This window comes from Cucurbita moschata, unplaced genomic scaffold, assembly GCF_002738365.1.
Source record: "Cucurbita moschata cultivar Rifu unplaced genomic scaffold, Cmos_1.0 Cmo_Scf00018, whole genome shotgun sequence".
Taxonomy (NCBI): domain Eukaryota; kingdom Viridiplantae; phylum Streptophyta; class Magnoliopsida; order Cucurbitales; family Cucurbitaceae; genus Cucurbita; species Cucurbita moschata.
The window spans coordinates 2,234,520-2,246,254 of NW_019268534.1; the positions used below are offsets into that span (position 1 = coordinate 2,234,520).

General features: G+C 39.3%; 5 protein-coding genes across 5 annotated transcripts; 4 read left to right on the forward strand and 1 right to left on the reverse strand.

Moving 5' to 3' along the window:
- Positions 1 to 705: 705 nt before the first annotated feature.
- On the forward strand, positions 706 to 2,065 carry LOC111456318 (short-chain dehydrogenase reductase 3c-like). The gene is made up of 4 exons (XM_023098147.1): positions 706 to 719; positions 776 to 1,118; positions 1,210 to 1,342; positions 2,061 to 2,065. The coding sequence occupies exons 1-4, from the start codon at positions 706 to 708 to the stop codon at positions 2,063 to 2,065; spliced, it is 495 nt and encodes a 164-aa protein (XP_022953915.1).
- Positions 2,066 to 2,301: 236 nt separating this feature from the next.
- On the forward strand, positions 2,302 to 3,445 carry LOC111455812 (short-chain dehydrogenase reductase 3b-like). Its single transcript, XM_023097430.1, has 3 exons — positions 2,302 to 2,367; positions 2,436 to 2,778; positions 2,854 to 3,445. The coding sequence occupies exons 1-3, from the start codon at positions 2,351 to 2,353 to the stop codon at positions 3,277 to 3,279; spliced, it is 786 nt and encodes a 261-aa protein (XP_022953198.1). The 5' UTR covers positions 2,302 to 2,350; the 3' UTR covers positions 3,280 to 3,445.
- Positions 3,446 to 4,665: 1,220 nt separating this feature from the next.
- Positions 4,666 to 5,715, forward strand: LOC111456283 (short-chain dehydrogenase reductase 3b-like). Its single transcript, XM_023098110.1, has 2 exons — positions 4,666 to 4,777; positions 4,855 to 5,715. The coding sequence occupies exons 1-2, from the start codon at positions 4,764 to 4,766 to the stop codon at positions 5,639 to 5,641; spliced, it is 801 nt and encodes a 266-aa protein (XP_022953878.1). The 5' UTR covers positions 4,666 to 4,763; the 3' UTR covers positions 5,642 to 5,715.
- Positions 5,716 to 6,839: 1,124 nt separating this feature from the next.
- On the forward strand, positions 6,840 to 8,486 carry LOC111456319 (peroxidase 5-like). The gene is made up of 2 exons (XM_023098148.1): positions 6,840 to 7,004; positions 7,716 to 8,486. The coding sequence occupies exons 1-2, from the start codon at positions 6,840 to 6,842 to the stop codon at positions 8,484 to 8,486; spliced, it is 936 nt and encodes a 311-aa protein (XP_022953916.1).
- A 759-nt stretch (positions 8,487 to 9,245) lies between these two features.
- On the reverse strand, positions 9,246 to 11,200 carry LOC111456638 (peroxidase 5-like). Its single transcript, XM_023098615.1, has 2 exons — positions 10,955 to 11,200; positions 9,246 to 10,242 (listed from the first exon to the last, which is right to left on the reverse strand). The coding sequence occupies exons 1-2, from the start codon at positions 11,165 to 11,167 to the stop codon at positions 9,472 to 9,474; spliced, it is 984 nt and encodes a 327-aa protein (XP_022954383.1). The 5' UTR covers positions 11,168 to 11,200; the 3' UTR covers positions 9,246 to 9,471.
- Between the last annotated feature and the right edge of the window lie 535 nt (positions 11,201 to 11,735).

Sequence of the window (11,735 nt, forward strand, 5' to 3'; positions counted from 1 at the left end):
GTTTCGTTTTATTCTCCTGATTACCACAGCCTTTTAGTTTGGTTACGTTAGGTTTCCACACTTTCCTAAACAAGGAAGATGAAGTTTGTTCTAATTTACGTTAGGTTTCCCTTTTAGTTTTATTCTCTCAAAATTCTATCAAAATAGCAAAAATTAAAAACATAAAAGTAGAAAAAAATAAAGGCGTTTTTTTTAATATCTACATTTAAAAATGAATTTTGTAAGAAGTTATTTAAATTGATTCAATTATGAAAGTTTAAAATTTTGATTAATTCAACTAATACATAATTAAACATGTCATTAAAGTAATTAAATTTTGGTGGCCTTACCCTAAAAAGCTTCAATATAAACTTTTTTTTTATTGTCAAATTCCTTAATTAACCTAAATTAATCTAAAATCGAAGGTAATAACTTTATTTAAATAAAATAAATAGAATTTAATACGACGTAAATACATAATCATTCAAATAAAATATAGATAGTTAAATATCATAATTTAATTCAAAATTAAAGTAATTTATTTAAAATTATTTTCTAAACAAAAAAAAAAGACAATATATACTAGTGGTGTGCGGGATTGGACAATTAAATTATTTTATGACATTAATGACATCAAAATTTATTTTAATTATAGGCGGTGTGTTTGTATAAAAGATTGGATACAAATTTGAACATATATCCAAAAGCTTGAAGACCATCTTAACAATGTCTAAACCAAGGTAACACTCATTTCTTTCTCTCTTTCTCTATCTATGTACTAAAATTTCTGATGCAGGCGGCTGCATGGGAAGGTGGCTCTCATAACAGGAGCCGCCAGCGGCATCGGCGAGGAGACGGCGAGACTATTTGCAGCCAATGGCGCTTACGTTGTCGTGGCCGACATCGATGACGAACTGGGTAGGAAGGTGGCTGCCTCCATCGGCATTGACCAAGCCAGCTTTCACCATTGTGATGTTAGAGACGAGAAGCAAGTCGAAGAAATGGTGAGCTACACCGTTGAAAAACATGGCCGCCTCGACATTCTCTTTAGCAATGCTGGCATCATGGGCTCTCTCGCTTCGATTCTATCGCTTGGCATCTCTGATTTCGACGACGTATTTGCAACCAACGTCCGTGGAGTATGTTATTTGGAAATCTATTCATACCCTTTAAATTTTAAGAATCTATCCGATTTAGCCTCTAAATTTTTGGATTCGTACTTTTAAAAAGGTGGTTGGGACGATTAAGCATGGGGCGCGAGCAATGGTGGAGAAAAACATACGTGGGTCAATCATTTGCACGACGAGCATCTCGGCCATGATAGGGGGTGGTGAGGTCGAGCAGCTAAAGGCTAATGTCACTTGTTATTATTATTTTTTTAAATGTTATTTATTTTTATAAGGAATGATTCGTTCTCATCTTCAACCGATGTGCGATCTCACAATCCACCCTTTTGGGGGCCAACATCCTCGCTGGCACACCGCCTGATGTCTGGCTCTGATATCAACAGCTTAAGCTCACCACTAGCAAATATTGTCTATTTTAGCCGGTTATGTATCGCCGTCAGCCTCACAGTTTTAAACGCATGTGCTAGGGAAAGATGTTCACACTTTAGTAAGGAATGATTCGTTCCCCTTTCCAACGAATGTGGAATTTCACAATCCACCCCTTTTGGGTGCCAACGTTCTCATTGGCACACTACCCCGTGTCTGGCTCTGATATCATTTGTAACAATTCAAGCCCATCGCTAATATATTTTGTCCGCTTTGACCCGTTACGTATCGTCGTCAGTCTCACGATTTTAAAATACATATGCTAGGGAAAGACTTTCACACTCTTATAAGCAATGATTCGTTCCCCTCTCCAACTTATATAAGATCTCACACGATCATCCTCAAAGAATAGTTAAGGCTTCAGCACAAATATGAGACAAATAACACCACGTGATACTTGTCACTATGTCAAATAACTCCCTGTGATACTTGTCACTTCGCCTTTTATGCTTAAGTCAGTGGAGATCTCTTATTTTAAACCCTTTATATTATTAACGTTAGGCCATGAAGTCTCTTACTTATTTATAGCTTAAAAAAATCAAGACAAATAGTAAGAGTTTGCTTATTTTTTCAGCCACACATTGATGATCAAATAATATCTTCATGGGTCTACCACAAATTTATTGTCTTTTTAGTAATAAAACGTTTTTCTTACGAAATAAATGAAATACTTTTTAAATAAAGTTTTCCTTGAATTTCTCGTTTACACGCTACACGTCATAGTCATGGTTAGTCACGATTGAGGTTATTTATTTCGGGTCGTGATAGTGAGTCGCAAGGAACATAGCAAAGAACATAGCTTGAAGACCATCTCAACCATGTCTAAACCCACAAGGTAACAGTCAATTCTCTCTCTTTATGTCCATTACCAACATCTCAATATCTTACAAGTTTCTCAACCAGGCGGCTGCATGGGAAGGTGGCTCTCATAACCGGAGCTGCCAATGGCATTGGTGAAGAGACGGCGAGGCTCTTTGCAGCCAACGGTGCTTACGTCGTTGTAGCCGACATCAACGACGAACTGGGTCAGAAAGTAGCAACCTCCATCGGCGTCGACCAAGCCAGCTTTCATCACTGCGACGTGAGAGACGAGAACCAAGTCGAAGAAACCGTGAGCTACACCGTTGAGAAATACGGTCGTCTCGACATTCTCGTCAGCAATGCTGGCATAACAGGCTTTCTTACTTCAATTCTAGAGTTCGACATGTCCAACTTTGACAACGTAATTTCAACCAACGTTCGTGGGGTATGTTCTGTTCATACACTTAACTCAAAAGTTTAAGTGGATCAGTTACGATATACATTAAGTTATTTTTTTTAGGTAGTAGCGACAATCAAGCATGCTGGACAAGCAATGGTGAAAGGAAATATACGAGGGTCGATCATATGTATGGCGAGCACGGCATCGATGCTTGGTGGGATAGCATCGACAGCATACATAACCTCGAAGCATGCGTTGTTGGGGGTTGTGCGGTCGTGCTGCGGGGAGCTCGGGGCGTATGGGATTAGGGTGAATTGTGTGTCGCCGTACGGGGTGGCGACGAGGATGACTTGTGAGTCTTTTAATATGGAAGAGAGTGAGGTTGAAGAGCTTGTTTCTGCCTCGGCAAGCTTGAAGGGTGCGGTGCTGAAGGCTAGCCATGTAGCTGAGGCCGTTGTGTTTCTTGCATCGGATGAATCAGCTTATATAAGTGGTCAAAACTTGGTGGTCGATGGCGGCTTCACGGCGGTCAAATCAATAGGGTGATTCGTTTCTTTTAGTGTATGATTTGAATGATGTAGTTTGAAATGGGATGAGTATGTTCAAATTCAAATAAAACTTAATCGATCCAAGAGGATTATAGGTTGAGTTGAAGAAAAGCCATTGATGATAAATATGGAAATGAATAATCGTGAATCATGTGCGAAAGAAATCATAAAAGTTTTTCCAACTTTGAACATCTTCGTTATGTACTCACTGATACTCGTTCCTTTCTCCAATTGATGTGGGACCCACCAAGCCATCTCCTTCAAGGTCCAGCGTCCTTGCTGGCACATCGCCTCATGTCCACCCCTCACCCACTTCGAGACTCAGCGTTCTCGCTAGCACCCGTTCCCGTACGTTTCTACACCCTTTTAAAGAATGTTTCGTTATGTTCCCTTCGGTTTCCTCCAGTGTCATCGCTAGCACTAGCACTCGTTCCTTTGGGTTTCCACACCCTTATAAAGAATGTTTCCTCGCTAACACTCGTTCTCTTGAGTTTCCACACTTTTATAAAGAATGTTTCTTCCTTAGGTTTCAAGTTTCGTTCTGTTCTCCCGATTTCCACACCCTTCTATTCTTCCTTAGGTTTCAAATTTCGTTCTATTCTCCCGGTTTCCACACCCTCCTATTCTTCTTTAAGTTTCAAGTTTCGTTCTGTTTCCGCACCCTTCTATTCTTCCTTAGGTTTCAAATTTCATTTTGTTCTCCTGGTTGCCACACCCTTCTAGTTTTGTTACGTTACGTTTCCACACTTTCCTAAATAAAGAAGATCGAATTTTGTTCTAATTTATATAGGACCCACCAAATCATTTTTTTCCCATATAGTACAAATAATGAGCCCAAAATTTTTGAAATTTGTATGGAAAATCTCACCTACCTGAATTGGATCCTTAATTTTTTTATATTAATAACTAAAATTTCATAAAACATAAATACAATACAAATACAAGTTACAACCAATCAATACCATCAAATAGTCTTAATATCAATAATAATCTTAAAAATAGAGTTGGGTTGAATGGTTGGATTGACCTGATCACGGGTGAACTTTCCCGAATTTTCATTTTAAAAAAATTCAACCGAATGAATTTTGTTCTAATTATATAGGACCCACCCATTCATTTTGTTTTTCCACAGAGTACAAATAATGAACCCAAAATTTTTGAAATTTGTATAGAAAATCTCACCCACTTGCTCGAGCACCGCACCTGCTTCGTCCTTGCTAGACATCTCCTAATATCATCCACACATTCATCATACAATTTCAAATCCAATTTAGTAAAATAATTATTATAATAACCCACCTTATAATTACAACATTAAAATATACAAAATATAGATTCCAAAAAATAATTTTTTTAGTAAGTTATTAATTAATGTCACAAATCCCCATGATCGTATAAGTAAGATATTCAAAGATTTATATTAATATATATATATATATATACGATCAAGGATCTCGTTCAATTCTCAAATTCTGAAGAACAATGTCGAAGCCAAGGTAAGATTTTTAATCAATTTATGTTCAAACAAATTGATTTTAATTATTCACTATTATTTCTGTTTTTAATTTCTTAGGTTACAAGGAAAAGTAGCTCTGATCACCGGCGCCGCCAGTGGGATCGGCGAGGAGACGGCGAGACTATTCGCAGCCAACGGCGCGATTGTCGTCATCGCCGACATCCAAGACGAATTGGGACAAAAACTCGCGGCGGAAATCGGCCAAAACCAAGCCACCTTCCACCACTGTGACGTCAGAGATGAGGTGTCAGTCGAGAAAACGGTCGCCTTCACGGTGGAAAAACACGGCCGGTTGGACATCCTATTCAGCAACGCCGGCAAGATGGGCCCACTTGCCGGAATCCTAGATTTAGACATGGAGGAATTCGAGAACACGATGAGAACTAACGTGAAAGGCGTGACGGTAACGGTTAAACACGCCGCACGTGCGATGGTAAAAAGCAAGACACGTGGGTCGATTATTTGTACTTCCAGCGTGGCAGCGGCGATGGGTGGGGTTGGGCCGGCTGCGTACACCGTGTCGAAAAGCGCGGTGGTTGGGGTGGTGAAAACGGCGTGTAGTGAGCTGGGGAAGTACGGGATTAGAGTGAACGGAGTTTCGCCGTACGGGGTGGCGACGCCGATGACGTGTGAGAGTTATAATATAAGTGTGGAGGAGGCGGAGAGAAACACAAGCAGTCTGGCGAATTTGAAAGGGATCGTATTGAAATGTCGACATGTCGCTGAGGCGGTTTTGTTTTTGGCGTCCGACGAGTCGGCTTATGTTAGTGGACATAACTTGACCGTCGACGGCGGCTTCACCATGGTTTGTTCTTCAATTCCGCCGCCCGATTCTTCCATCTGAGATTTCCGTTCTTTTTGCAATATTTTAATGATTTTCTTTATAATTATTATTAAAAAATTTAGGAAATTGGAATATTATGAGGTGGCGATGAGCTGGATTTTTTCTTTATTTATTTTATTTTAAAGTCAAAATCTTGGAATCTCCACCGTCCATGTGCAATTACACTTAAATTTTAAATAATAAATAATATTCATCTTTAATATTAAATAATATTTCAAATCTTTATTTTTATTATATAATAATTAAATGTTAAATTTTAACATTGGAGTGCTAAAAAAATTCGGTCGATCCAACTCAATCTATATAGTTTGAGTTAAACTCGATTAATTACGCTCAAATAAATAAAAATTTGATGAGTTGAGTTAATTCATGCCTTCTTTAAAACTAAATTGGGTTGAACCGAATTAATTTGAATTTATTGTTAATTTTTTTAAATAAATAAATATATATATATATATTGTTTATGATAAAATTATATATATAATTATTTTAATTCTATTTAAGTTCATATTATTATTTTTATTTTATTTTTTCATCGCTTTTAAAAATTATTTTTAACCATTTTGAATGTAATTTTAAAATGAAAGTAACCTTTTATCTTTATTAGAAATACAAATTTGAATAATTATTTATAATTTAAACCGGTCTAAACAAAAATGTCCCAACCTAATTTAATAATGTAATTACATTTATATTTATGCAAAAATGACACTATTTTTAAACAAAAGTGTCAACTTTTTGTCTATTTCTTAACATACAAAATTGTTGAACATTGCATTTCGATCAATCCCAAGGAACATTGGTATGGTGTTGTGGATATTCCTAAGTCTTGTGGTTAAATGCGACAAATATTTTATGTCATTAAAGTTTGTCTTTTCGATCGATTAAACATGTTTTTAACTTGGAGTACCTTTATGTTCGATGATATCTTGGAGATTTTTCGAGGAAGCATGTGAGTGAGAAAAAAACACGGTTAAAGAACCCGAGTTTGTTTATAAAGATAATCTTCACTCTTAGAAACATTTCAAGATAAGTTGATGACGTAGTAAATTATGCGTAATTTTCATTATATATATGATCGATCACGAACTCTTATCCATCTATCTTCTCTTTCTTCCTTGTCTAAGCTAGCTAGTACAAAATGAATACTTTGAGTGGAGAAGCCAAGCTTGTGGGTTTGTTAATGGTGGGCATAGTCATGGCATCTAAAGCTTATTGTCAAGACTTGGAATTAGGGTTCTATCGTCAGACATGTCCTTTGGCTGAACGCGTTGTGAGAGCCACAGTGGCGAAGGCTGTTCTCCACAACCCTGGCATGGCTGCTGGCCTTATTCGTTTGCATTTTCATGATTGTATTGTTCTAGTAAGCCTCCATTACTCCTCCATCTTCATAACTTTCTACGTTTTCTTCTATATTTAGTATTTACTCTCCCTTCTACAATTCAAATCGACCGCTAATAGATATTGTAATTTTGAGTTTTTAAAACGTTTATGTTAGGGAGTAGTTGTCACGTTCTCCTCCCTAACCGATGTGAGATCTCATAATCTACGTCCTTCGGGACCCAGTGTCCTTGCTAGCACTCGTTCCCTTCTCTAGTCGGTGTGAAATCCCCCAATCCACCCCTTTTCTGGGTCCCTCGAGATTTTTAAAACACTTCTGGTAGGGAGAGGTTTTAACACTCTCACAAAGAATATTTTGTTCTCCTGCCCAATTATCGTGGGATCTCACAATCCACCTCTCCTCGTGGCCCAGTGTCCTCGCTAGCACTCATTCGCTTCTCCAATCGATGTGAAACCCCCCTATCCACCCCTTTCGGGGTTCAATGTTCTTACTGGCACACTGCCTTGTGTCCAGGCCCCCTTCGGAGCTCAGCCTCCTCACTGGCACATCCCTCAGCTGGAGAGGAGAACGAAACATTCTTTACAAGGGTGTAGAAACCTTTTCATAGCAGACGCGTTTTAAAAATCTTGAAGGAAAACCCGAAGCGAAAAGCTTAAAAATGACAATATCTCATAGTGATTGGCTCATTCGTTACATAAACACTAATTCTATCTATGAATTAAACAATGACAGGGCTGCGATGCATCGATACTCCTCGACAAAACGCCGCAAAACCCCGATTCGGAGAAAGACAATTTCGCCAACCCATTATTACGAGGCTTCGAAGTAATCGACGACGCCAAATCCCATCTCGAATCCCTATGTCCAAACACAGTTTCTTGCGCCGACATTTTAGCCTTTGCAGCTCGAGACAGCGTCGCCATCACCGGTCAATTCACCTACGCAGTCCCTGGCGGCCGTCGCGACTCATTGGTCTCCCATGGAGCAAACGTTTCCGACAACGTGCCATTTCCGACATCCGACATTGGGTTCCTTAAACAACGATTCGAACAACGAGGCCTGTCGTTGAGAGACATGGTGGCTCTCTCAGGCGCCCACTCCATCGGAATTGCTCCTTGCAGCGCCTTCTCCGAACGCCTTTATTTCTTTAACGATACAATTAATCAAACTGATCCGTCTTTGGACCCAAAGTTTGCGGCTTTTTTGAAAACCAAGTGTCCGTTGCATAGTAGGTTGAATCAAATAACGGCGGATTTGGATAATGTGTCGCCGAACCGGTTGGATGTTCAGTTTTTTGAGAATTTGAAGAGGAAGATGGGGGTTTTGTCGTCCGATCAGGCGTTGGCGACTGACCCTTTGACGGCGGCGACGGTGAGGAGATACCGGAGGAATGGAGCGGTGTGGATGAGGGATTTCTCGAAGGCGATGGTGAAGATGGGGAAGCTGCTGGTTTTGACTGGAACTCAAGGGGAGATTAGAAGGAACTGCCATTTTAAGAACTAGGGTTTCTTTGTTTGGATTGATCGTCATTGGCTTTGTATGTAATTTGCTTCATTTTATGATTGATTTACACCCTTTGTTTTGGTTAGTGTCGTTTCAAAATGACTTGTAATGGAAGATCGAGCACTCAAGTGAGTCACTGGTGTCACGGTCATGCTTGTCCTAGGCATGTTGTCTATGGTCGCATGCCCGTGGCATGCCAAAACCCTTGACAGGTATCTGTTATATGCTTTCATGATGCACAGTGTATGATGATCAGGTAGAATCATGTCTATGTCTGGTAGACATGAAATGCTCTAGAATGTACTAAAGGAGGATGCGACAGTCGTCAACTCCTCCCACCTAGATTTTGTATGACGGCAAAATCATGTCTAGGCCTGCTAGACCTAAATCGCCTCAAAATATATTATAGAGGGATACGACTAGTTGTCAAACTCTCCCTACCCAGAAAGTTATATGATATTTAGCCGTTGTGGTGCTTTTGCTTGTAGTCATATTACGTTCGTTTTTAATCTCTCTCAATCTTGCTTTCATACTCTCTTTCAAAATCTCTCTACCTCGTTTTCTATAATATTCTTCTCAAAACGGGACCAGAGGCTTGAGCATACGTTGTCCGACCGTATGCGACACAATCTTAAGTTGGCTTGACATGACTCAATCAGTGCTGGGTGTGAGTGCTACACAATCACAAATCTACAGCTAAGAAAAGTGCGATTGTGACAACCGATGCACTCTACTGGGAGGACGTCACAAAGATTATTGATAAATCAATCAATTACAAACTATTATTCAATAAAGAGAATTACAAGTTTCATATAACAACAAATGTACACTTTTTTTGAGTTCAACAAACAAAAAAACAATGAATCAATCACAACAACAAACAATGGAATAATGTAGCGGATTTGAACAAAACAACAAATGTTTAACGTAAGACACACACCAAACCACTTCTTTCCCTGTCGGTGCTCAAATAGAACCATTCAAATCAATTCACAAAGCTGCAATGGCGCCTAATCTCGCCTTGTGATCCCGTAAGGACATCAATTTTGCCCATTTTAACCATCGCCTTAGCAAACTTAGCAGCCCATTTGGAGCCATCATTAGCATTCTTCAACACCATCTTAGACGTCAAAGAGCTACTCAATAACGTCTGATCAGATGTCAACAGCCCACGGTTTCTCTTCAGCTCAATATAGTAACGGTTGTCCAAACGGTGCGGCGTGGAGAAATCAAGCGCTACGGCCTCCTCCTCGCTCCGATCACCGCGCGGTGGCGGGCATTTGTTCTTCAAGTAATCAGCATACGAGGGGTCCATTGAAGGGTCTTGTGAATGAGTTTCGTTGAAGGAATATAGCCTCTCGGAGAAAGTAGGGCAGTGAGCTATTCCGATGGAGTGTGCACCGGAGAGGGTCACCATCTCCGACACCGACAGCCCTCGTTTCGCAAACTCGCTGGCGAGCTTCTCGGCGTTGAAAGCGAAACTAGGGAGAGTTCCGGCTTCTTCCTTCCTTGAAATGCAGCCATCGCGGCGGCCGGCTGGTACAGCATAGTTAATGCCACCGACTTTGTTGGCGCTATCACGGGCGGCGAAGGCGAGAATGTCAGCACAAGACATGGTTTGGGGACAAATAGCCTCAATTTTGGCCTTGGCTTCATCAATAACCTCGAAACCTCGTAATGTCGGGAAATTTGCTGGATGATATCTCTCAGCTGGGTTTCCCGGAGTTGATTCCAAAAGCACTGACCCATCACATCCCTGTAAAAATTACAACAACAAAAAAAAAAAAACTTAGAAATCGAACAAAAATGAAAACCCCGAGGTTGAATCGTGTTAGAAACCACGAGCCTACTATTGATATTGTCCACTTTGAGCATAAATTATGCTCTCGTGACTTTACTTATAAACCTATGATTTTTTCCTTAATTAGCCAACGTGAGACTTGTTAGGAATCACGACCTTCCATTAGCCAACGTGAGACTTGTTAGGAATCACAACCCTCCACAGTGGTATGATATTGAAGCTTCCCGAGAAGGCCTCATTCCAATGTGGGACTAAATTAAGGATATGACTCTAATATCATGTTAGAAATCACGACCCTCCACAATAGTATTATATTGCTTCCCCAAAAGGGCTCATTCCAACGTGGGACTAAGTTAAGGGCATGACTCTGATATCATGTTAAGAATCACAACCCTCCACAATGGCATGATATTGAACCTTCCCCAAAAGGACTCATTCCAATGTGGGACTAAGTTAAGGGCATGACTTTAATATCATGTTATGAATCACGATCCTCCACAATGGTATGATATTGTCCACTTTGAGTGTAAACTCGGATAGTTTTGCTTTTACCAATAGAAATATATTCCTTACTAATAAACTCACGATCATTCACTAAATTAGTAACGTGGGACTCTTTCCTAACAATTCTCGACACAAACCCCAAGAAAAAAAGATTGAATCATACCCTGACAAAGCAGTCATGGAAGTGCATTCTAATGAGCCCAGCAGCGATGCCAGGGTTACGAGAGACGGCGCGATCAACAACGTTCTCGATAATGGCCTCGGCCTCGGGACACGATGATCGATAGAAGCCCACTTTTAGGGCTGCGGAAGCGAAAGTGGAGAGGGAAAGGAAGAAGATGATGTAGGAAAGCTTGTGGGAAGAAGAATTAGCCATTGAAGAATAGGGTTTTTGAGGGAATGATGATATTGTTTGCTTGGATTTGATGAAGAAATTTGGTGGAATGGGTAATGAATTTATAGGCTAAAATCAAAGACGGCTAATATGAAGTTGTCTAAGTTTGAATTTGTCTGTCACAAATTGCCCAAATTAGGTATGTATTTATTAAATTAATTTGGAAAGTAATAGAATATTGATATAATTAAATTTATCATATACTTCAACTTTTGATTTGATTGGTAATTTAACGCGCTTGAAATGATTAGTAATTTAACGCGCGCTTGATTAGAAACTTTAATTTATAAAGGCTAATGTCACTTGTTTTTTTTTTTTTTAAATGTTATCTATTTTTATAATCTAAACCAAACTTTTGAAACTATTAAAAAAATATATATAATTTTTAGAATTTTTTTTTAAAAATTTTGACTAAGAATAATTCAAATTTGACCCAAGAACGGTGAAAACATGTTATTAGAAATTGAGAGGAAGTGAGATCATTTTTAATAATGGTCTCGGTCAATCTGAACTATCTAACTCAAACTATAAAGATTGTTGGAATTGCATT